This window comes from Acinonyx jubatus, chromosome C1 (genome assembly GCF_027475565.1).
Source record: "Acinonyx jubatus isolate Ajub_Pintada_27869175 chromosome C1, VMU_Ajub_asm_v1.0, whole genome shotgun sequence".
In the NCBI taxonomy this organism is placed as follows: domain Eukaryota; kingdom Metazoa; phylum Chordata; class Mammalia; order Carnivora; family Felidae; genus Acinonyx; species Acinonyx jubatus.
Window position 1 is genome coordinate 76,946,710 of NC_069381.1, and position 26,592 is coordinate 76,973,301.

Here is a 26,592-nt window from a genome sequence, read left to right on the forward strand (position 1 = left end):
TTCTTTTATATTTCAGTATAAACCATGTAGAAATGAACGTTATGATGCATTTTATATATGGAGGAACTTTGGACTTTCCAGAGAAAACTAATGTTGGGTATGTATTATTTTTAAATCATTTTAAGTATAAAAGTATTAATACTTTGTGGTGTCTGCTTTGTTGAGCTTTGTTTTAAAGTGTCAATACAGTAGAAGCTTCACTTTCATTATTTTGCCATATCATGTGTATTTGGGGAGTATCTAAAAACAGGAGGTCGCCTTATTTAGAAGAAAAGATGATCTAGCAACTCACAGTAATAAGATTAAGAAAAGTCTTTATTTGACTCAGATTTTGTTAGAAAGACCTTATATTTGTTTTGGAAAATAAACAACAGGTTTTTATAAAGTAAAATTGAATATCAAATTTTGAACAATTTACTATTTTGTTTTCAAATTTTAGGACTACTCTTTTAAACAGCAAGAGAAAAGTAAAAAGAAAAACCTTAAAATTACTTTATAGACATCCTAAAAAACAACAATGGTTCTTAAGTGCTGTTTAGTGAAATGCCATGTAAGCACTGAAACTGTAGTAGAGAGTGAAATCTACCTTGCTCTTCCAATTTTTTGGATGTGTTCTTCTTCTATTGCTGTTTTCATACCAAACAAATGAAAGCTGCTTTTTAATTTAAATATTCATTGGTTTTTTAAATTACAAACTGAGTAAATGATTTTGGGGGGAAAATGTCATGCATGAGTCACAGGGATTGAGTATTGAAATTTATCCCCCTGGAAACCTATAGGAAATTTTATCATGCCCTCAAGGCTTGTAGGTTTCCTAAGTACCTAAAGTGAGTGTGGTACTTGGAAATTCTTGCCAAATGAAAGAAGCAGTGGAAACTCGCTGAGGCATTGGATACTGTTTTCAGTCTTAGAGTCTTTTGTAGGTATTTTCAGTATGATAAACATCAATTAATTGCCCTCCTCCCAAGTTTTTATTATACAGATTTCTTGCAAAGAGTTTTATAACTTTTACAGCCTTTGAAGCAGCTTCCTGGACTTTGCTGAATATGTCACTGACGATATGAGGGGAATTTGAAACATCTCCAATTTACTTCATGTTATTCTCCACTAACCAAGTCATCTGACAGTACTTTCAAACTTTGACCTGTGTCCTTTTTATTATCCATAAAGGATATCTACTATGTAGGACAGAAAGTTAGAGTTAAAATAATTCAGATTATTATTATTTTTTTAAACAGGCTATCTATTATTAAGACATTACTGTGTATTAGTCCTTAGTTTTTAAATTGGAAAATTAACAGTCTATCTGTTTTTATTTTAGTCAGATACTCAATATGGCTGATATGTATGGACTAGAAGGATTAAAAGAAGTAGCAATCTATATTTTAAGAAGAGATTACTGTAATTTCTTTCAGAAGGTAATTATTGAGTCTCAGAAATCTTTTACCCAGTGCTTAAAGTCACCCATTATTATCTACTAGATTTTTAACTCTGATAGTGAATAGTGCTTTGAATCTTAAAAAATATTCAGTCAATTTAACTAATGGGAACTCTAGTTGAGAAATAGCTCATATGATATGCTTACAAAAAAACAAATTAATTCAGATCATTTAAGTAAAATAAAATTGACATGGAGTTTATTGAAAGGATATAGGAGTATCCTTTATAATTCAAAGGTGGAGTGTGCAGCTGGGACTGAGTCAGGGTGGGTGGCTCAGTCAGTTAAGCGTCCAACTCTTAATCTTGGTTCAGGTCATGATCTTGTAGTTTGTGAGATCGAGCCCCACATTGGGCTCTGCACTGACATTGCAGAGCCTGCCTGGGATACTCTCTCTCTCTGTGTGTCTCTCTGTCCTTCCCTCCCCTGCTTGTGTCCATGCGTTCTCTCTCTCACTCAAAATAAATAAACAGAGAAAAAAAAACACATTTATCACAAGTGTTTCATTTGTTCTTTTCCCTGAAAGTACGCTCTTCCTTCCTGTCACTTCTCTTTATAGCATCTACTTGAGATGGAATATATTTCTCTTCTCATCAAGTGGAGTATGAATACTAACTTTTAACTTTAGTTAATATAAACATAAATTTATTGTCTAAAGAAAGATCTCCTACTACACATTTGTACAGATGCCATTTTGTACATTATTCTTAGATTATCTAATGTTTTAACTTACTCTGTGACTATAGGTTATTTTTTATGTACTTAATCATTTTCTAAATTCTCTACAGTGATCATATATTATTACTTTTATAATCAACAAAAAAGCAAATCTTAAAATAGTTGTTTTACATTGATATTCCCTTCTTATTGGGTACTTGAGGCAGCAGTATATATTGTATGCATTTTAATTAGGTAATTTTAATAATTTTAATAACATGTAAATTTATATTTTTGTGTTGGGTAGGACTTTCCTACCTCTGTATAAGTTGCAGCTGAAGAAGCACCCCATGTACTAAAAGAGAGCCATGAACAGTTGCCTATAGCACCACCTCCACTACCACCCAGAGTTTACTGAGAAACATTAAACTCCTCAGCTACCTTTAATCAATCATTTATTCCAGCCTCTAGAAGTAAGGAAATTAGAAGAAGGAGGGTGGTCTGTGGTATCCTGAACTTTGTAGAAAGTGAATAATTCTGATGAAAGATTTTCCTTCTCTTTCGTCTGCTTCCCTCATCTTCCCAGCCAAGTGAAAGTTAGGAGGGAGATCCAAGCATATCTGAATAAAAATTAAAGATAGAGGGTATCTGCAATGAGGAGATATGTCTTATCCTTCAGATGGACATATGCCACATCTGTAAAACCAGCCCACTTTGGAGCTTCCATTAAAGAATAAAAGAAAATGGTAAGAGATTTCTTGGGAGAGCCTGAATTTCTTGGAATATGCCTCAGAAGCCAGTAAGAGTACCCTCATATGTGGAGATTTCTAAAGGGAGAAGCCAGTACTAGTTTGGCCATTAGGGACAACAGCTGTTGTCATGTGTAGAAAAAAGTAGGGGTGCCTGTCTGGCTCAGTTGGTAGAGTGTGCAACTCCTGATTTCGGTGTTGTGAGTTCAAGCCCCACATTGGGTGTAGAGATTACTTAAAAGTAAAATCTTAAAAAGAAGAAAAGAAAAAAGTATGGGGAGTCCACTCCACACCCGTTACACCTGGTTCGTGGGGAGGGAAGAGGACCTTAGTGGTTCTTTGAAGATTAGAGGTTGCTGGTACAGGGCCAAATGATGCTGTGTCCCACCTAGGGATCACTGCGCATCATGAACCACTAGAAGAATCTTTATCCACTGAGGGGCTAGGGTTACATATAGTCTGCTCCTCAAGAGTCATTGGCAAACGCCATCAACATCTTTTTTTTTTTAATTTTTTTTAATGTTTATTTATTTTTGAGAGAGAGAAACAGAGCATGAGCGGGGGAGGAGCAGAGAGAGAGGGAGGCACAGAATCCGAAACAGGCTCCAGGCTCTGAGCTGTCAGCACAGAGCCTGACGTAGGGCTCGAACTCACAAACTGTGAGATCATGACCTGAACCGAAGCCAGACGCTTAACCAAATGAGCCACCCAGGTGCCCCAAAGGCCATCAACATCTTAATTAGAGCAAACTCAGTGACATCAACCTATTTCCATGCTGTGTCTGGTTATTTATATGGCCATTCATAGCCCTCTTTCACAGGAGTTAGACCTAGAAAATGGAGGAGCAAGAGGAGACCACACCATGCTCTACTCCTGATTCCATATTTCCCCAACTATAAATGTAATCAGTGATGGGGGAGAGAAAGATGTAAAGCCAGATATAAGATAGGTGTCTAAATAGTACTGTGCTGATTTCAATTCCAAAAAATAACCAGAAAATACTGGAATTTGCCTATAATGTCATGAAGGGATGGAAAAAAGGAGAATTTGACACAGCATTATCTGGGAAAAAAGTTTTATGTTAGTATCTCCTCTGAACTGAGACTCCTCAATAAATGAATTACATCTAACATTTTATTTATTTTTTATTTTTAAAAAATGTTTTATTTTCATTTTTTATTTTTTTATTTTCCTTTTTTGAAAATATGATTTATTGTCAAATTGGCTTGCATACAACACCCAGTGCTCATCCCAAGTGCCTTCCTCAATGCCCATCACCTATTTTCCCTCTCCCCCCACCCACCCCCATCCACCCTCAGTTTGTTCTCTGTATTTAAGAGTCTCTTGTGGTTTGCCTCCCTCCCTCTCTGTAACTATATCTTTTTCCCTTTCCCTTCCTCCTTGGTCTTCTGTTAAGTTTCTCAAGATCCACATATGAATGAAAACATATGTGGTTTATATATACAATGGAATACCACTTGGCAATGAGAAAGAATGAAATCATGCCATTTGCAGCAACATGGATGGAACTGGAAGGTATTATGCTGAGTGAAATAAGTCAGAGAAGGACTGGTATCATACATTTTCATACATTGTGGGGAATAAGCTTGGAAATTCCCTGGGCTTACACCAATGGGTTAACAAAGCATAAAGAATTACAAAGCCATAGGATGCTCACACCCAAGTTTGGGTAAACAAGATTAGGTGAATAAAGGTAGAGAAGGGGGGCTAAGGCCCCCAGAATAAAGTAGGGGGAAAAGGCCCCCAGAATAGAGGGGGGCAAATGTCCCCAATATAAAGGTATATGAGGTAAGCAATATTAGGTATTCAGGGTGAAAGCACCCCCCCAATTTAGTACTATAGCAGAAAGCTGCTTTCACAGGAAGGAAGGACCAACGTAGGTAAACAGGTAAATAGGGCTATAGACCTCTGTGCTGCAGTGAAGCTGTCCAGAGCAGAGCTGATTAACAAAAGAAAGGTGTCTTGTTAACCCTGAAGTTACTTGCTGTATCTGTCTTATCCCCTAGGCTGGCTAAGATAAACAGACATGGTGCTTCCTGTCTGCCATTAACAATCATCTGACCATCTGCCTGGGGCCAGGATTTTGTTTTGTATTAATCCAAACCCCTAACCCCAAATATCTTCAAGACCCCCTTTCCTTCGTGTCCATAAGTTAGTGTTCATAGTTTCATTGCCTCTTTGTGTGCATCCATCACCATGTTTGTAAGCCTTCTGATCCTAATACAAATGGTGCAAGGACCCTCATTCAGGGCTCTTGTCTTTTCTTGGACATTAGCCATCTCTCGCTTTTAATCCTGCGTCCGCTCTCTTGTGGGACAAAAGAGAACTTTAGACTTAGAGTCTATACAATACATCTAACATTTTAAAAATAATCTCTTTTATGGATAGTCTTTGGACCATTGCCTCTAGTTTTTAGTATGTTTATAAGTATACATAGGTTGTATGCAGCTTCTTGCATTTTACTTACAATAATTCACATGATTTTTAAAACACAGAAGGCATATTTGTTAACATTAAAACAACAGAAAATGAAATTTTAAATAGATTATCAATATGATACTTTGTTGAAAACTTTTTTCACTTGTTTTAATATATTTTATTGTGGTAACAGATATTTGAGAGAATAATTTTTGCTTTTATTGCTTGATCTTTAAACTTTTGCTTTACATATTTTTATAATATATAACTTTATAAATATATCTTTGAAAGTATAATTTTTAACTTCTAGATCTCAGGGGTATCTGGGTGGCTCAGTCGGTTAAGCATCTGACTTTGGCTCAGGTCATGGTCTCGCCATCCATGAGTTTGAGCCCTGCATCCGGCTCTGTGCTGGCAGCTCAGAACCTGGAGTCTGCTTTGAATTCTATGTCTACCTCTCTCTTTGCCCCTCCCCTGCTCATGCTCTGACTCTCCCTCAAAAAGAAATAAACATTTAAAAAAGTTTTAACTTCTAGATCTTAATTATGTAGTTTCTTGCCAGTGACTTACTTGCATGTGATAAGCCTATTGTAACACACTGCACAGTAATACAAATTTGGGTAGAAAGTAATGGGTAACTGGCCCTGAAACTTCTGACAAGCTTTAGTCATTTCATTAACTTCACAATTTTACCTTTTACACAATTAAAATTTTTGGACTTCATTTATAGAATTACAGTGAACTTTACATTATATATTTTTCATCACTTCTTTTTTTTTTAAGTTTATTTTTCAGAGAGACAGAGACAGAGCAAGCGGGAGAGTGAGAGTGAGAGAGAGAGAGAGAGAGAGAGAGAGAGAGAATCGCAAGCAGGCTCTGCACTACCAGTGCAGATGTGGGGCTTGAGCTCACACAACCATGAGATCATGACCTGAGTGGAAACCAAGAGTTGGACTCTTAGCCAACTGAGCCACCTAGATGCCCCTTTTTTGCCACTTCTTTAAAAACATATCTTGGGTAGTGATTTAAATATATCTCTTCCCAAATTCTGCAAGCAGATTTTGAAAATGACTAAAGGTCTGTCATCCTGTTACAAAATACTTGGAAATTAGCATTTTTATATAAGTGAAATTCTCAGAGAGTTAAAGTAACCTTTTAAGTCAGTGGTCAGTAAACCTTTTCTGTAAAAGGCCAGATAGCAGATATTGTAGGCTTTGTGGGCCATGCATTCTCTATCACATCTACTCAGCTCTGCTGTTGTGGAACAGAAGCAACTACAGACAACATGTAAAGGAACATCATAGTAGTATTGCAATAAAACTTTATTCACAAAAACAGTGATGGGCTACATTGGCCCACAAGTATAGTTCCCTAGTCTCTGCTTTATGCAGCAAATTACTTTGTATTTTAATTTTTTTATGGAAATTATTCTTATACATCAATTAGTGGACTTTGTGTTGTAAAGAGCTGGTTATTCCTAAATTAGATTGCTGGACCTCTTTTTTTTTTTTTTTTTTTTTTTGAGCGAGAGTGAGGGAAGAGAGAATCTTTAAATTTTTTACTTTTGTATTTATTTTTATTTTAGAGAGAGCATGAGCTAAGGTGAGGGGCAGAGGGAGAGAGAGAATCTTAAGCTGGGTCCATGCTGACACAGGACTTGAGCACAGCCCTGGGATCATGACATGAGCTGAAATCAAGAGTTGGATGCTGAACAAACTGAGCTACCCAGGTGCCCCACATTCCTGGACGTTTTAACTCTTGTGTTTACTTTTATAATTTTTTAGACTTCTGAGTGTTTTTATGTTTATACCAGTAGTTTCTTTCCAAGAGTTTGATATTCTTGTCTGAAGTGGTTCAGAAAACCAAATTATTTAACTTGGTAGAATTATCACTGCATCATCTATATAGTGATAGCCATTTTTATTTTATTTTTTTTTTTTATTCCTTTTTTTGTTATTTTGAGAGAGAGAAAGAGAGTGCACAAGCTGGGGAGGGGCAGAGAGAAGGAGAGACAGAATCTCAAGCAGGCTCCACACCATCAGTGCAGAACCCAGTGTGGGGCTCGAACTCACAAACCATGAGATTATGACCTGAGCCGAAATCAAGACTTGGACTCTTAACCAACTGACCATTTTTTATTTTAGAATAGCCTAGAGTACCTCCAGTTTTTGCAAAGGGAATGACCAGTTTGTTCATATACAAAGCAAAATATTTACATTCAATTTATTGAACACTAATGTAATACTTTTAGGAGAAGTGTATTAGAAACTCAAATTAATAGCAGTTCATAATTTTAAAAGTTGCAAATCACTAACCTTATTAGAAGGATTACCCTGGGTGTAATTCTAAAGAAGCTTTGCTCTTCTCTGAGAGCAAGGGATCTTCAGAAAGATACACTTAGAGACCACATACACAAATTGGCTGATTGATGATCTTTATTTAGTATATAAACCCCACATTACAACAAATGAATGTGTACCAAGAGAAGTTGAACTCTATTCACCCTAATAGGCAATAGATATGCTTAGAAAATAATCCAAAACCTGAAAATAAGTGATATGGGCAATATGTAGCAAAGAGGCTTAACACCAAGAGCAATGAGTTGTTGTCACTACTTACATCTACATTTTTTGTTTTAATTACTTCCATATATGAACTTTTAAAAATACATTATATAATTATGATCTAATTTCTGTCATTTTGTCTGAGGTCAGAGTAGGACTTCCCATTGCACATGCACTTAGAGTTATATTTATACTTCAGGAAGCAGATTAGATCATATGGTTGCATTGCAGTATGATGTGCTAGAAATTACACCATTTTAATGTAAAAAATAAGCTAAATGAAATTAAAATAAAACCTGTGTTCATTCTGATAGCTGAGAGAGTTCAAATGCTATTCTATAAAACTAAAGGTTGTTAGTGATACTCTGTTTTACAAGAATAGACTTTTGAATTATGCACATTTATTCTGCAGTTTAGGTATACAAATCAGATCATGTTTATGAACCAAATACTTTTAGCCTCTGAAAGTTGAAAAAGAATACATGTGGTGTTTTCTATTAATTTTAGCCTATTCCCAGAACGTTGGCGTCTGTACTAGAATGCCTGATTATTGCTCATTCAGTTGGAGTGGACAGTCTTTTTGCTGACTGCATGAAGTAAGTGATTTGAAGTAGTGTCAATACTATTAATATAAAGATTTTGTTCTTCTATTCTTGTAATTTTCTGGGAAATTTTGGAATTGGCCTGTTTTCTTGGGTACATTGTAGGGAGCTTAATGCTTAACTAGTTGTAACAATTGAGAAGTATTATGGACTTAGATATTATTCAAGATGCTTGGGATCTATTTTATTTTAGCCTAACCATGGTTATTTATGTCAAAAGCTATGCATCAAACTTAAAGTAGAATTAAAACATTTGTTTACAGAAAAGGGAGGACAATTAAGTCCATCATAGAGTTCACAAAATTAACGGTAAGAGTTAGTCATCATATATTTATGTACAACTTATATCATTGAAAATAAAAGTGTTATTTGAATACTGTAATCCAAAATATTTTCATTTCTCTAACTTGAGATTCTTTTATTTTTTTTAACAGGTGGATTGTAAAGCATTTTGCAAGGTTTTGGTCTGAGAGAAGTTTTGCAAATGTACCTCCTGAGATTCAGAAAAGTTGTCTTAACATGTTGATTCAGTCTTTAGTAAGTATAAACTGAATACCCTTGTTTGTATTTGTCATCAAAAAGTTTATTCAGTTTTGTGTAGGTACTTTCAACGTTTTAAACATAAATGTAGAATTCTATGGTAAAAGCAAGATGAGAGAACCGATTTCAGATAACCCAGAACCAGTTGAGAACCTGTCCTCAAGATTTTGTTCCCCTCTACCAAATTCGTTAGTTAGGGTTCAGAGAAGCAGAACCACTATTTTGGTTCATGAACAAAGGGGGCCTGGTGCCACAGATGGAGGTTATGCATTGGTATCAACAACATGGATTTCTACTCACTAAGGTAGATTTGGTACAGCGCTGAAACTTCTCTGTGGCAACATTCCCCACGAGAACCAGCCATTTACTTGGAGGCCAGTTAATTATATTGGACCACTTCATCATGGAAAAGGCAGTGCTGTGTTCTCATTGGAGTAGACATTTGCTCTAAATACAGATATGCCTTCCTTGCTTCCAGTATTTCTGCTAAAACCACTATCCGTGGTCTTACAGAATGCCTTTTCCATAATCGTGGTGTTTCACACAGCATCACTTATGACTAATGAACTCACTTCACAGCAAATCAAGTCTGGCTCATGATTTCACTGGTGTTACCATGTTTTCTGTCATCCTGAAACAACTGGCTTGATAAATACCAGCCATGACCAGGTTACCAGTTACAGAAATGAGGTTCTAGTAGTTATGATATAAACATTAATTCCCCCTTTTTATATGAATATTTGTTTACATAAACCACTGTTTATGTATACTCCTTCCACTGTCTCATATCTCTACCATCTAATATAAGACCTGTTAATAATGGTTAATTTTATATCTCCATATTTAAGTTACAGGATACCAAAGGGGAGTGGGAATCAGTCTGAAGAACAATAAATGTTTCCCAAAGACAAAATAAAGACTTTATATCCTCTTACAGTGAAGGGCTAGCATGTTTGTTGTATACAGGATACTTATACCATGTCAGGCAAAAGCATAACTTTGTTATTGTCTCCATTTGAAATTAAGTATTGTTTAAAGAGATGTGTATGGGTGCCAAGCCCACAGGGGTGGACTGCAGTGATTTTGTAACATTGTCAGCTTGGCTCAGATAAACTGTTTCCCAGAATTTCCCTCTTTGAATGTTTCCACTTGGAGTGGCCACAAGGGACAATTTGGCATGAGATTTGGAGGGTAAAAGTGAAGAAGCAGCCTTTTTTTTTTTTTTTTTAACACCAGGACTATTGGGGCAGGCACTTTTATCTCATACGTGTTGCTTGTTTACTGGCTCACCTTGTGGATGTGAAACAGCAGCCAGGCCATATCTGCTCCACCATGCCCTGTGTCCTTTTTTAGCTGCTCTCACCTCTGTGCCAGAGATATGTTTACTTCCATGATGAAGAGTACCAGCATCGCCTGAAGGACACCTATTTCATCCAGGTTGTAGGCAGTGAAAACTGAAATGAGTCCATCCTTGTGGATTACAGCTTGTGTTCTTGGTGTTAGTATGTCCTTGCTGTCCTCTCTTCTCATATCAGCTGCCTTCCCTGTGGTCTTCAAACTATATCTTCATTTATAAATACCATTTAACCAGCTCCCACGATTACATAAAGTCAAATCTCTGTAACAAATTCCTTTATATATATATACAATTAACTCCTAGTGGTTCTCTTTCTCTGAACCCTAAATGATACGTCAGACTGGGTTACATAGAAGATACATCTAAACCTAACTGGGAAAATAAGTGTAGGCCATCAGCTGGTGAAATACTACCAGCAAAAAATAAATCTCAATCTATATTTATGCTAATGAAGGACTTTGTGGCTTAGTTTCTTAATATTTTGCATTCGTTTCTTTGGTCAGTGAATAGCTACTCCCTGTTCATGAAGGCAAACCATGTCCCAGCTATACTTCAGCTTCACAGAAGTAGAAACATCATTTACTACTATTGCTGCTGCTGTTGTTGTTGTTGTTGTTGTTGTTATTATTATTTAGTGGGTGTTTTTAGACCTTTATAGTTCAAAAAATACTTGGCATTTTTAAAATTTTATGTAAGACAGGTACTCTAACCTCTATTTCACATATGAGAAAAGAGAATCAGAAGTGCTTTATTCAAATTCAAAATGTCAGTAAATGACAAAGCCATATCTTTTGTTGTTGTTGTTAATTTATTTATTTTGAGAGAGAGAGAGAGAGAGTGAGTACAAGCAGAGGAGGAGCAGAGAGAGAGGAAGACAGAGAATCTTAAGCAGGCTTCGTGCTGTCAGCGCAGAGATCACGAACTGTGAGTGAGATCATGACCTGAGCTGAAATCAAGAGTCAGACGCTTAACTGACTGAACCACCCAGGCACCCCCAAAGCCAGATCTTAAAACCAATTGCTGCCATTCTAAAGATAATATGATCGGTGCTCACTGTGGGCAAATTTTTCTTTAAAGAAATGTGGACCTTGACTTTATCATCTCACAAATTGGTGGAAGAATGGGCATTTAAATAACTAAGTATAATACAAGTTAAACTATGATGAGTACTAATATTAAGTTCCTTGTCAGTCTAATTTACCCTGGTAGCCTCAGCCTTAGAGCAGTGCCTGGCTCATATTAGCAACTCAGTATATATTTTCAAATAGGTAAATAAATGAAAGAATAAGTATAAGTTAAAATTCAGGTGTGTACATGGGATCACAGAGGTTAAAACAATTGATTCTGATTAGAAGGATGAGAGAAGTAATTTGAGATGAACCTGAAGCTAGAGGAAAAGTTCAGAATAAAACAAGTACATTAGGATATTCCTGACAGACTGTTAAATTGTGACCAGAGACCTGGAGACAGACAGTTCCAATATTCTGCTATAACTGGAATGAGAAGAGATAAGTCTGGGGAGAGGCTAAGGCCAGATTGGGAGGGATCTTAACTGAATGTCTTGTTAAGAAGTTTGATTTTGGGGGGCACTGGGTGGCTTAATTGGTTAGTTAAGCATCCAACTTCGGCTCAGGTCATGATCTCACAGTTCCTCAGTTCAAGCCCTGCATGGGGCTCTCTTCTGTCAGTGCAGAGCCCATTTCAGATCCTCTGTCCCCCTCTCCTTCTACCCCTCCCCCGCTCACGTGAACACTCTCTCTCAGAAATAAACATTAAAAAAAAGGTTTGATTGTTTAGTAAGTGGTAAGTATGTGAGTTTAATTGAAGAATAAGCCCTTCATATGATGCCTCTCCCTCTGTTAACAATATTTTGATTTTATAACTCTAATCAGGTCTTTGTAAGCTTTGTGAATATTTGTTTTTTACTTTTAAGACAGATGAAAAGATGACATCAGAGCAGCTGAACATGCAGTTTAATTGAAATTTTGAAATTATGTCTTTCTTTTTTTAGGTTTTTGTTTTTATTTATTTTGAGAGAGAGAGTACAAGTGGGAAAAGGGAAGAGAGAGAGAGGGAGAGACAGAATCACAGGAAGGCTCTGCACCACCAGCACCGAGCCCAATGCAGAGCTCGAACCCACAAACTGTGAGATCATGACCTGAGCCAAAATTGGAGCCACCCAGGTGCCCCTGAAATTATATCTTTCTTTGTGAATAGTCAGGCTTTCAGAAACAGTAACTTAATCTATTTTTCATATTTTATTATATAAATAAAGTATATTTTGCTTTTGATTAAAAAAATCGGATATTTTTTAATGGTGCTGGGAAAACTGGACAACTACATGCAAAAGAATGAAACTGGACCACTTGCTAACACTATACACAAAAATAAACTCAAAATGGATTAAAGACCTAAATGTGGAACCTTAAAAATGTTAACCATTTTTAACCATAAAAATTACCATTTCCTAAATGGTAACCATAAAAATCCTAGAAGAAAACATAGGCAAATAATATCCCTGACATGGCCATAGCAACATTTTTCTAGATATGTCTCCTCAGGCAAGGAAAACAAAAGCAAAAATAAATTGGGATTAAATCAAAATAAAAGGGGTTTGCACAGTGAGGGAAAGCATCAAGAAAACAAAAAGGCAACCTACTGAATGGAAGAAGGTATTTGCAAATGATACATCCAGTAAGGGGTTAATATCCAAAACACATGAAGAATTTATACAGTTTAATATTAAAAAAAAAAAAAATCCAATTAAAAATGGGGAGAAGACCTGAATAGACATTTTTTCCAAAGCGTATACACAGATGGCCAACAATACATGAAAAGATACTCAATATCACTAATTACGAGAGAAGCGCAAATCAAAACCACAATGAGAGACCATCTCAGACCAGTCAGAATAGTTATCAAAAAGACAAGAAATAACAAGTGTTGGAGAGGATATTCAGAAAAAGGAACCCTCATGCACTGTTGGTGGAAATGCAAACTGGTGCAGCCACTGTGGAAAACAGTATGGAGGTTCCTCAAAAGATTAAAAATAGAATTACCATATGGTCCAGTAATCCCACCACTGGGTATTTACCTAAAGAAGATGAGAACACTAATTCAAAAAGATACATGCACCTCTGTGTTTATTGCTACATTATTTATTAGAGCCAAGATATGGAAGCAACCTAAGTGTCTACTGATAGACAAATGGATGAGGAAGATGTACACACACAGAGAGGAGTATTATACAGCCATAAAAAGGATGAAATATTACCATTTGTGACAATATGAATGGACCTGGAGGATATTATGCTAAGTGAAATAAGTCATACTGCAAAAAACAAATACCATATGAATTCACTTATATGTGAAATCTGAACAAACAAATGCATAAACAAAAAGCAGAATCAAACCTATAAATACAGAGAACAAGCTGGGGGGTTGCTAGAAGAAAGGGGTGGGAGGATGGGAACAATGGGTGAAAGGAAGTGGTGGGTACAAACTTCCAGTTATGGAAAGAATAAGTCACAAGAATAAAAGGCCCAGCATAGGGAGTGTAGTCAATGGTATCGTAATAGCACTGTATGTTGACAGATGGTAGCTACACTTGCAGTAAGCACAACATATGTTGTACACCTGAAACTAGTGTAACATTATGTGTCAACTAAAAAATTTTTTAAGAAAATTTTTTAATTGTTTCAAATTAAAATTTGAAATATGTTATCCAAAAAGTGAAAGAGCAGCAGTCTTCTTAGTTTTCTTTAGTTCTAATTCAGCTCAACTGCATGTGCCATGGTGGGCACTTAACTGCATCAGTGACATGCCCAACACTGTCATATACGAAGGGAGATAAGAAAGTGCTACATTGAACTATATTTGGAGGATTTTCTTGGTCTTTTATTAATGTGAGGGGATTTGAGGTTTTTTTCCCTTTCTGGGTCTATGCAGCAGTTCAGTAAAATGTGGCTGCTCCCTCCTACCACGTACAACCATTGCTTTTGGTTAGAAGAGAAAGCAGGGTGAAGGCATGAGTACAAGAGAGAAAGGTGTTAGAAAAGTTATAATTTTATAATGTAATTACTTGAACTGTTTCAAAACATTAAATTTTTCTGTGCCAAAATGTTTAAGCCCTTATAAAAGCAAATTATGAAGAGTTTTTAAATGGAGGGAAGTTAAAACAAAAGTAGGGATGGTCAGTAGGGTAAAACAAAGTTGTATATATTATGCTATTTAGTCCTAAGGTCAAAGGATAGCTTAAGACCTATTTGATCAACACAATATCATAAGGATTAAGAAATAATATGACTCACAGTATTTATTCAATATATGGTATTATCCAGGAAGCTGGCTGGAAGAATTTTCAGTTGGATCTATACTTCATATCCTGGTATGCAAGGGATACATTCCAAATAGATCAAAGGTTTGAATGTGGGGGGGAAAAGCCGTTAAAATATTACAGTACACCCTGGGAGAATTATAACCTTGACAGGAGAGTGGAGATGTAAAATTCAGAAGGCTTAAAAAATTGATTACATAAAAACACAAAATTTTATGTAGTAAAAACAACCAAGCAAAGTCAAAAGACAAATGACAGTTTATATCATACTTTTGGCTCTAGTTTTCCTAATATAGAGGATTCTCACAAGTTGATTTAAAAATATAGGACAAAATTAGATGGTTCACAAAGACAATACAGATACTTCTTAATTTGATGAATAAATCCTCAACTTCATTTAAGAGAAATGGACATGAAAATGACAGTATCAAACCATTTTCTATCTTTTAGAATGAAACGAAAAAGGGAATGTGTACTAGGTTAGTAAGGATGTAGGGAAGAAGTACTTTTATTCATTCTTGGGAAGGGTATAAATTAGCACATCTGTTGCTGTGTTTTTCAAACTTTTTTAACTGTAACCGAGAGTGAGAATTTTCTTTTACATTGTAACCCAGTACACTCACACATAGAAAACTAAAACAAGTTTCACAAAAGAATGCTTACCATTATTACATGATGTACTAATATTTCCTGTTTTTCTCTTTTCTCTGTTTTTTTGTTTTGTTTTCTAATGCTGATTGTAAGCCACTAAAAATATTTCTGTTGGTTGCTAGGAGAGAAATCCACAGTTTGGAAAACAGTCCTTCATTGAATATATACTGGTGATGTTTAGGATACTTCTGGTGCCCCACCTCATATCCTCTTGGCCAATGTGTGAACGCCAACCATTGCTGCAGCATACAGCTTCATAGGCATGCAGTCTGACAGCATTTTTCATCAGCCACATCACACTTATTTCTCATTTCTTGTCTTAAGGCTTCACTATCACTCCACACAGGGTACCTATGACTCAGCAATTCTGATACCTGTGCAAACCTGGAAGTAGAAGGAAGTTAACACCTCAGGGGACAAGCCTTGACTAAGGGGAGATTAGAGCCAGTGGTTATGTTTCCCTGTTTTGTCCCTTGGGCAGAATAATTCAAGGTGCATTCTTTGTGGCTCTTCAGAGGGTCCCCAGCAAGACTGAGCCCCACTTGCCTGTAATAGTGAATACTAACTATATCAGTGCTTCTCAAACTTTAATATATATACAAAACATTTCAGGATCTTGGTTAAATGCAGATTCTAATTCAGTAAGTCAGAGGTGGAGTTTGAGAGTCTATGTTTCTAACAAGCTCCAACGGATGCTGATGCTGTGGGTCACACTGAGTAGCAAGAAGCTAGAAAACATATCCTTCCATTGGCTTTTCTGCCTTCCCTGTTTCGCTCTCATTATGCCTCAGATTCTCTTGGGATCACATCCCAAAATAAACTGTCTGCATACAAGCCTATTTCTCAGGCTCAGGATTTAGGCAGAACCCAGGTTAAGACAAGTAGTATTGACCCAGCAATTCTGTTTCTGGGAGTTTATCCTATAGATATGTTCACACACACACACACACACACACACGTATGAAATATTATTTACAAGATCTTTCATTACAACATTGTAACAGCAAAAATTTGGAAACAATGTAAACATAAGTAGAGGATTAAATGACTTACCCATATTGTGGGCTATTATATAGCTATTAAAACAATAACAAGGCTCTTTATATTCTGATAAAAATATTTAAGATGTATGCTAAGTGTAAAGGACAAGATACTGAGAATTATTCACATTAATGCTTCCATTTGAGTAAAATAAAGGTTATTGCATATATTTTTTGTTTGTGTATGTATAAAATAACTCTAGAAAGATATACAAAATTATATTTTTTTAAGTGTATTTACTTAGTGCAGGAGGGGCAGAGAGAGGGAGGGAGGGAGAGAGAATCCCAAGCTGGCTCTGCACTGTCAGTGCAAAGCCTGATGTGGGGCTCAAACTCATGAAGCATGAGATCATGACCTGAGCTGAAACCAAGAGTCAGATGCTTAACCAACTTAGCCACCTAGGGGACCCCAGAAAATAAATAATATTGGTTTGGAAGAGAGAAAATGAGTAGCTTGGGGACAGGAAAGGGAAGGAGACTTTTCTTAGTACTGCCATTTATATGTTGTTGAAATTTGAAGAATATGTTAACTATTGGATTACAATTTTATGTGTTTTGTCTAGAAATGCATTATTATGTTTTCTTCCTTCTTTGAGCTTCAACCTTCTTTGAACTCTAACATTTAATGTTATATATTCAGATCAGTATGGAATAAGATTACATACCACCTATGTTATCATTTAGTCCATATTTTAGTAGGTTCCGATCTAAATTATAACTATACTTTATATCTATATTTTTAAGAAAATTATTGTCATATCACATAACATGTGTAATAAGCACTTTGTAGATATCTACCAAGTTTATTTGAATATCCTACATTTGTCTTCACCACCAGAACAATCATTAGAGTAGAACAAATTGGGCTTAGTGCCTAAAAACACAGTTACTCAGGATGTCGTCAGAGGGGGAAAGGGTGATGGTACCCCCCCAAAAGAATTATAGCATTACATGATTTTTTTTACTCTAATAAAGCAAGGGAAACATATAATACATTTTTTTAAAATTCTTGGTTAAGCGGCGGGGGGGGGCGGCATGCATGGGTGGCTCAGTCAGTTAAGCACCTGACTCTTGATTTCAGTTCCTGAGACTGAGCCCCCTCATTGGGGGCTGTTGGGATTCTGTCTCTCCTTTTTTCTCTCTTCCCCTCCCCACTCACACTTGTGCAAACATGCTCTCTCCACCTCTCAAAATAAACATTCAAAATAGAAAATGTTAAAAATTTTGTTCAAGGATTAAACAATTTAGGAATTCACATATGGATTCTCACTCTCTGATGATGCTAAGAGATGAACAAATATTTCAGGGTCTACTATGACCCAATTCTGTACTAGGCCCTGGGATGCAATGGTGTGCCAAAATAGACATGGTTTCACGCTCAGTAAACATACAGCCCAGTGAGAAAGATGGATATTAATCCAGTAGTTATGTTTATGATAGAATAATTAGAAATGAATTAAGTACTCTAAAAAAAGGGACAGGTTCTCTGGTGGCATGTATAAAAGAAATCTAATATAGGGATAGAGATCAGGGTCAGATAGAGTTTGAGTTGAGATCTGAAACATAGAGAGGGTGTGCAAAGTTTACATCATGCAGCCTATGTTAAGGATGTCAGTCTATCACTTCCAGATTTATCAGTTGTCTATTGCTCTATAACAAACTACCCTAAAACGAAGGGGCTTAAAACTACAATTTATTATTTCTCATAATTTTGTGGGTTGACTGGGTAATTTTTCTGATTGTTTCCTGAGTTCCATCCTGCAGCTGCTTTCACCTGGTGGCTCAGTTGGAGCTTGGGTTCCCACTCCATGTGGTCTTCCTTACCCAGCTTCTTCATGGCCTTGTGATCCCAGAATTGCAAGTTGCAGGGCTTTTTGAGACCTTGGCTCTGGAACTTGCACAGTACCGATATTTGTGCAAGCAAGTGAAAAGTGCCTAGGTTCAAGGGGTGAGTAAATAAATTCTACCTTTTGATGGATGGAGCTAGAAAGAACTGGTGGCCATGTTTTTTAGTCTACTACAATCCATCAGGTAACTCTTTACACATCAAACAGTTATTTACTAAGCATTGTTTTAAGAACTAGAAGCCAAATATAATTTATATGTTGCCATTTTTTCTTTTTCATTGGAGCACATGGTATTTGTGAATTATCATTCCACTTTCCATAGAGATCAGTATTGTGAATATTTTTTTCCTGTGGAATAAAAATGAATCATCATTAAGTGAATAAAATATAAAGAGTTTTACCTAATTAGAGTGGAGGAAGAAAATCACTGGAGAATATAAGCAATTTTAGACTTTCTAGATTTGTAATAAAGAGCATGTATTTTATAGTCAGGAAAGAATTAAGGTTATGTCAGTGTAGCTATACAGTTATGAATGATACCTATAAGCACAAAAACTAATTCAGTAGGGAAAATCTCAGAGAGGTCAAGTTTTTCTTTGTAGTTCTATTATAGCTCTTCTCTCAGGTTTCTTTTAGCTATCTTTTAGAGATGATTTGTTCCCAGTTCAAAATTTGCCTTTTTGGATAATTCAGAATGAGGAAATAAAAAAATATTATATGTCATGACAAAGATATTAGCAACCTGGAATTTTGTTTTTTTGCAGGAAACATCATAAGAAAACAAAAGTATTTGATTTGTTTAAAAAGTTATTTTATAAATAGTAACTTTTTTCCCAATATTTTTTAAATTATAAGAATGATAAGAATGCTGCTTTTCTTCTGATGGAAAGTGACAGGCTAATCATCAGTTTACCCAGAGTGAAGTGGACAGAAGTAGCCCTGACTATGGCATCTCGGCTGCAAGAAGAATGTATTGCATTTATTATAGAAAACTTCTCCAAGATCATTCACAGTGAAAATTTTTCTCTTCTCTTACAGGTACTATGTCTAAAAGTATTTCCTATATTTAGCCCATCTTTGTGTTCTGATTATAGTTATGTAAGAGTTTTTAAATGCAGGTTGCCTTTGATTAAATTAGTGTGACTTAAATAAATTCCATAACAGATGGCATGCTTGCATAGGATTTACAGCAGTGGTGGACAGGATTTTTGGCTTACAAGATAGTGAGGCAGTAAGGGGACAGGTTTGAATGCACTGGTAAGACGTAATGGAACTCTGGCCAGCAATAGCCCTCAATCAGCATAAGCCATATTTTAGAAACCAGTCATTAATGTATTGTTTTGTCAGTAATACCATTACAGTCCATGCAAAATTCTGTCTTATTGGGGACCCACTTGCTCTAAATTTAGTTATTGAATAAAGAACTTTGATTATTTATTTCTAATTCTGTTTTTAGGACTATTTTGGTTCCTAGGAACTGTGTGTGTGTGTGTGTGTGTGTGTGTCTTTTTTTTAAAGGAAAGATTTTTATAATGCTTATTATTATAATTACATAATTGTAATATATATTATAAAATATAATTATTATATTATTATCAGAGGAAATAAGATTTCTGGCTGACTTCCAATGGTCAGTTATGATGAATGTTTTGTTGTTAAGCCAGACTTTCACATTTCTTACACATTTTACATGTATTCCTATTAAATATAATTTCTGTGTTTTGTAGTCACAAGCAATGAGCAGCACAGCTGATCTGTTGGACAAAATTTTAAAAGCAATTGAAGAAAACATTACCACTGAGAATAGCTGCTCTCTTCTTATGGCTCTGGACACGTTACTGAACTCTGACAGTACAAAGGAAATGGTATTGAAAGTGATGGAATTCATTTAAATGATATATTTGAATTGCTTTAAGTTTTTAAAATATATGCACATGTTAAATGTTGTAGCATTCATTAAAACTTGGTGATGGGTGGTTGGTTATAGTCCCTAATTTTGTGTCTGTTGGAATTTTTCCTAAATAAAAATTTAATTTCATTTACCTCCAAGAAGATTTACTATAAAAGTTCAGAATTTGGCAGTTTGACTTGCTAATTCTAAACATAGTTTGGTGCTTAACAATATTAATTGGTACGGCGTAACTCTGGTATTTCTCCCATGTTACTATATTAGATATCTTAAATGTAAAACTTACTGAAAATTTTAAGTAATTTTTTAGAATTTTTAATAATCAGTGTCTTTTATTTTCAGAATATGTCAATTCCTTTTTGCCTTCAGGAAAAAAAAACATTTAAAATTGGATTGACTAGGAAAAAGCAAAATGAAAATATTTGTTTTTAAATGCAATTAATCAATGATAATAGTAAGCTTATTGCAAATTATTAACCTTTTGTTTTTGTTCAACAAGAATGATAAAAAAATTTTTTATCATATTTATTACTATTGGATAGAGTATTTGACCTTGTAATGTCATAGTTGATTTGAAAAGGCTGTAGAAGGTATTCATGTAAAGGCCATTGGTGTTTTAAAATAATGTTTGTTTGAAAGGATAAGGTTTAGCTTCATGTTCAGTATAAAATTCTGTTTTTGAAGAGTAAGCCTTCATAAATAACATGAACCCGACGATTTTAAAAATCTAAGTGATGACATCATTGATCTAGCTTAGGAGTAAGTAGATTCGGAAAGGAATAATGACTGGTTGCTATGACAATGTGGCTCTCACCAGCTGCTGATTTGTTGCTTGAACACAGGGTTTTACGTGCAAGATCCAGGCTCTGCGTGATAAGCTGTGGATCTTCCTGGTTCAGTCTTTCTATGCTGTTCGTCATACAGAAAGCTGGAAGCTGATGAGCACAGATGATCAACAGAAAATCCAAGCAGGTATGGTAGCCTTGAGATTTCTTATTCTTATATTATGATCTTTGTAACAAGAGATATCTTGAGGGGATTCTAGTAAGTAGTAGGATTAACATTGTTTGCTTCTGTTCAGTAATAGCTTGCTAATTGAAACTAGCGATAGTATGTTTAGGCAGTTTTAACAAATCATGCTTTGCTGTTCTTAGAAGATGACTCATTTCCTTTATATGTGTATGTATATATATGTATGTATATATGTCAGTTTTTAATCCTATTCTGTATTCTGTATTAGCAGCAGTGTTCCAGCCAAATTTGCTCAAAAGCATTCTTATAAAGAGATTAGAAGTATAGGAAAATGTAATTCACATAGAACATATTACCAGACATACTTTCTCTTCCTTTTTAAATATATTTTGCCATAAAGCTTTTCTGTCTTTTGCATCAGGTATCATTTCTTGTGGTTTTGTATAAATTAGATGGCTTTATTTCACAATTGATTGGTTCAGTGATATGGTGTGTGCTATTGCGGAGTGTCCCTCAGGAGCCGCACAGTAGTCTCTGACATTTAATAGGTACCATTTGAAACGTTAGCATTAAACAAAAGATGTATATTGCTCAGAATATGTTTGTTTCAAAAATACTAAGAAACAATTTTGAGGGTGTGGAACTAAAAATGGCTTCATGACTATTTTTGGGTTAAAGCAGGTGCCTTAGAAAAAATATTTGCAGATTCAGCAAGTATACTTTTAAAAACATTTTAAGAAACTGTATTTTAGGAAGTGAACATTTTTGTACTATAAAACATGAAAGCCATATGTGATATATTCTTGATAGTGCATAGATATGTTAAATTCTTTAATGGAATAGTCAGAATATGATTTGCTCTGTCTTGCATTATGAGCATAACATGATAGTGTAGCTAGATGTGATCTCAAGAGCACTTTTCAAAGAAATTCCAACAAAATCATGAAACAACGAAAATCTCAAGGTCTTCAGGAATTTGAAATTTTTTCCTTGTGACTATTTGTGTAGTGATTTTTAGATAACAGTTTATTTTTACTACAAAATGTATTCAGTGTGAAGAAATAAGATCAGCATTCCATGAGTAGGTGCCATTCAACTCTTTTCTGATTGGTAGTAAACTTTGCTTTTCTTCATTTTAAAGAATTTCATAGTTAAGTTGGGCCTTAAATAATGTTCTTTTTCTTAATTCTACAAAGTGATAATGATAAATACATGCAAATACATACATATACATATGTAAAACAAAATGTTATTGGTAATTGTATAAATTGTCAAAAAGAACTTTTCAATCTATTCTACCAATGTAATAATTTTTTTTTTTTTTTAATCTTCAGCATGTTGAATGGATAGTTACTGCATTAGGAAACCCCATATAAAGGGGTGGTTCTAGGTTGTCTTTTGTTATAACATTTCTTATATTTTAATTGAGTTACTACCTTTGGGAGAAACCTTATATTAATTTCTTTTTGTATAGGACTGTGCAGAGTCATCTGCTTACTACAGATCAGTTCTTATAATACCATTTATAGGATCCTGCTTTGCCTTATACCACAGATCCTATCGAACACAAATAGAAGATGCATGGTAGTGTTGCAAATAATTTAATATATTTCTCATCAGCTATTGTAATATCACATAAATTTTGGAGATTGTATATATTTTTTCAAACTACATTTTCAAACCCTATAACCTTCAAAAGAAAGAAATACATTAGCTGAACTATATTTATAGCTCTCGTCCCATTATTTCTGTATATTTTCCTGACGTCATTCAAATTCTTATTTGCAGAACATAAACATGAGTTCCCCAATAACTCCCATATAATAATCTACAAAATAAATTTTTATGTAATTCTAAAAAGAATGATATGGGTTTGAGGATTCTTTCTTGTTTTATTTTCAACAGAACCTTATTTTTTCCCCTTCTCTTTTTTTCTTCCTTATGATATACCTGCAAAACCAGGAAAAATTTGTACTTAATTTCAACAGAGTATTTTTACATTTTTTAGGATGGACATTTTCTCATATTTAATGTTTTTTAAAATACCACATTTGCCACAACCTGTAATTTTTTGTAAATTTGTAAAACTAAATGAAACCAATTATCTCTAAAATTTCACAGCTTGAGAAAATTCCTTTTTTTTATAAATGTATGAAATCCTGTCATGAGATTTTACATTTCTTTTTTTTACATTTCTTATTAATTTTAATAACATAAACTCAATGCAGACCAGAAAATAAGATTGAAAATAGGGTTCTTTAAAAAAAAAGTTCTAAAATATAATATGGTATTATTTATGTGTACTAGTTTGTTTTTAAGCCTGTTTTAAGTTACTTTCATTAAAATGTAACCTTTTTCTATTTTTATGGTAATAATAGTGTTTCCTATAAAAATAAATTGTTGTTTTTCCTACAGCTGCATTTGACAAAGGTGATGATCGAAGACTTGGCAAAAAGCCTGTTTTCAGTAGCTCTCAGGTAAACTTTAAAAATTTTATAGGTCCAAATGAAAAAAGATACTAAATAATTTAAATTGTATTAATTTATATTTCATTGATTTTTAAAATGTATTTTTCATAATTATAGTTGTTTCTTGATGAAAATAATTTTGACATTTTAATCAAGTGAATATTCTATATATTTTTAAATTATGTGAATTTTTGATGTCCAGCTGGCATAGAAAGTGAATTTTTTTTTTCAATATGTGAAATTTATTGTCAAATTGGTTTACATACAGCACCCAGTGCTCATCCCAAAAGGTGCCCTCCTCAATAACCGTCACCCACCCTCCCCTCCCTCCCACCCCCCATCAACCCTCAGTTTGTTCTCAGTTTTTAAGAGTCTCTTATGCTTTGGCTCTCTCCCACTCTAACCTCTTTTTTTTTTTTTTTTCCTTCCCCTCCCCCATGGGTTTCTGTTAAGTTTCTCAGGATCCACATAAGAGTGAAAACATATGGTATCTGTCTTAGAAAGTGAAATATTGTCTGTCTTTTTTATTTCCTTGAAAACCTTTTTTGGCAACTAACATATTGGAGCTATTCCAATAGATCAGAAATTGTCTAAAATTCTAGACCTAATTCAATGTCTAATTTTCTAATTAACCTACTTCTTACAAAAGATTTTAGTTGTCCCACTTTTCTCTATACTAAGATTTTAATTCACATAATACATTTTTGGTGTGAAAAAAGGCACTTAGTATCAAGAGTATAGTTGTGTTTAAAAGTTACTTGCTATATTTTTATGAGGTATCTAAAGTAGTCAAACTCCTAGAAATAGGGAGTAGAAGAGTGGTTGCCAGGGGCTTGGGGGTATAAGGAAAAGGGCAGTTTTTCAGTGGGTATAGAATTTTAGTTCTACAAGATGAGAAAGTTCTAGAGATTTGTTGTTAATATTACTGTACTTTCCACTTAAAAATGGTTAAGATGCATTTGTTATACACCAATGTTGAAACATTTTTCTTTCCCTAAGCACCAAACACTGCTAGACTCCCCCTTGACCATTCTGAAGTATATTATAGAGTTCCATAGAACATACTTTAGGAAGTGTTACCTTAGGACATTTTTCTCTATGTACTAGTTCCCTGCTATCCCCAGTGGGTGGGTGGGTGGTTTCGTTGGTTTTTTAGGCCCCCAAAGAATTAGCCTACCTGCTTTGCTTTCTCCTGTTCTACTGACTATTACCAACTAGGCTATCGCTCTTTCCTTGTCTTATAGTAAAATAGAACAAAGTCTCATTATTCTTCCTTACCATCGTGACTTTTAGGTTGTCCAAGGATTTATACTGTTAACCACAGTGGGAAGGAAACAGGGTAATATGTTTCCTTAAAAAGGGCAGTGGTATACTGAAATGGGTGCTGGGCATAGAATAAGAGTTAAAATCTTGACTTCACATTTATTATCTCTGCCATATCTGAGTCTTAGTTTGCTTGTCTGTAAAATGGAATAATAAAACCTAGCAGAGTTATTGTGAAAAATAAGTGAAATAATTTATGTGCAATTATTTGGTATGTAGTAGGTGCTCAATAAGTATGGAATGAATAAATGTGTTTTCCAAAAAGAGGTGAGTTCTTCTGGGATAGGAGAAAAGTTAATGAGATAAGACAAAGAGAAAGGTTTAAGAAGAGTGCTGGTACCAGAATACTTAAGGTAATGATGTCTGGAATTTACTTCAAAATAGAATGGTAGTAGTTATATATGAAACAAAATTGGCCAAGAGCTGATTATTGTTAAAGTTGGGTAATAGGTACGTGGGGATTCATAATACTATTCTATTTTCTTTTGATTGTGTGTAACCTTTACTATAATAAAAATTTAAACAAAAAGAATAGTACTGGAACCAAAAGGGAGGATTGCCTTCTTTTTCTCACTTTTGTCAATAGCATGTGGTGACCTTTCCAGTTGGCCATTTGTATACAATAAATCTATGTAAATTTTGCAGATGTAAGTTAGAGAATGCCTAGGTGTGTGTATACTCTGAATCCTCATCATGCTATACTATGTTAATATGAAGTTTCTAAAAGAGTGTGGTTACCCCATGTACTACATAGATCTCACCCATAACATGGTGCTTTAAAATAGATAGATTTAACAATATAGTAAATTAAGTAGGGTCAGTTTCAAGGGTGAGAAGAAGTCTAAAATCAGAAGTCTACCTAGTGTTAGGTGTTAAAAATAGAGGTGGCTCTTTTCTGCCCATAGGTCCTGTCCCCATGCTTTAACAAAAACACCTTTTTGCACCAAAAAAAAAAACCCAAATAAAAATAGAGAAAGGTTATTTTTTGAGCTAAGATTTGATCAAGAAAACAAAAACTAAGGACCAAATATTTGAACTTTATAAATATTACACAGAATCTTAGAATACTACACTGAATAGGACCAGTCTCCAACCCTCTCTAGAATTAAATATTAATAATATGAGGCTCAATGATGTTAATGACTTCTTAAATATCCTAAGTCAGTTACAGGTAAAGCTATGACAAGAATCCAATGATTCTTTTATTAGTACTACACCTAGCTTTTCCCTAAACTTAGTCAGGTGATTTATTGTGTGTGTGTGTGTGTGTGTGTGTGTGTGTGTGTGTATTTACATACATACATACATGTATGTATATGTTATCTTTATCTTGGACACATTTGGAATAGTTAGTCCTTGAACTGTATATCAATATATGCTCAGATTTAACAACATGCTTCACATTTTTAAAAAATGTTTATTTGTTTTGAGAGAGAGAGAGAGAGTGCACATGCAGGCGGGGGCGAGGGAGAGGGAGAGACAGAGAATCAGAAGCAGACTCTGCACTGTCTGCGCAGAGCCCACTGCACAGGGCTTAAGCCCACGAACCATGAAATCATGACCTGAACTGAAAGCAGGAGATGGATGCTTAACCAACCGAGCCACCCAAGCGCCCTTAACAACATGCATCACTTTTTTCTGAGTATTCATTATGTTATGGACATAGTGCTAAGGGATACAAAGATGAAGACAACACAGGC

The 26,592-nt window shown here is 34.9% G+C and overlaps 1 protein-coding gene across 5 annotated transcripts in view; it reads left to right on the forward strand.

Moving 5' to 3' along the window:
• The window catches only part of BTBD8 (BTB domain containing 8), a 114,362-nt gene that overhangs the window by 67,201 nt on the left and 20,569 nt on the right, over window positions 1-26,592 (forward strand). For 2 of the 5 annotated variants that reach the window (XM_027058608.2, XM_015064429.3), the window contains exons 6-13: window positions 17-97; window positions 1,322-1,418; window positions 8,355-8,443; window positions 8,884-8,986; window positions 19,076-19,258; window positions 19,948-20,085; window positions 20,972-21,101; window positions 23,517-23,578. In XM_027058608.2, coding sequence (XP_026914409.2) covers window positions 17-97; window positions 1,322-1,418; window positions 8,355-8,443; window positions 8,884-8,986; window positions 19,076-19,258; window positions 19,948-20,085; window positions 20,972-21,101; window positions 23,517-23,578 — 883 coding nt within the window. Of the gene's footprint in view, window positions 1-16; window positions 98-1,321; window positions 1,419-2,713; window positions 2,842-6,812; window positions 7,013-8,354; window positions 8,444-8,883; window positions 8,987-19,075; window positions 19,259-19,947; window positions 20,086-20,971; window positions 21,102-23,516; window positions 23,579-26,592 lie in introns of those variants that run through there. The other 3 variants (XM_053214424.1, XM_053214425.1, XM_027058609.2) reach the window with 3 other exon arrangements.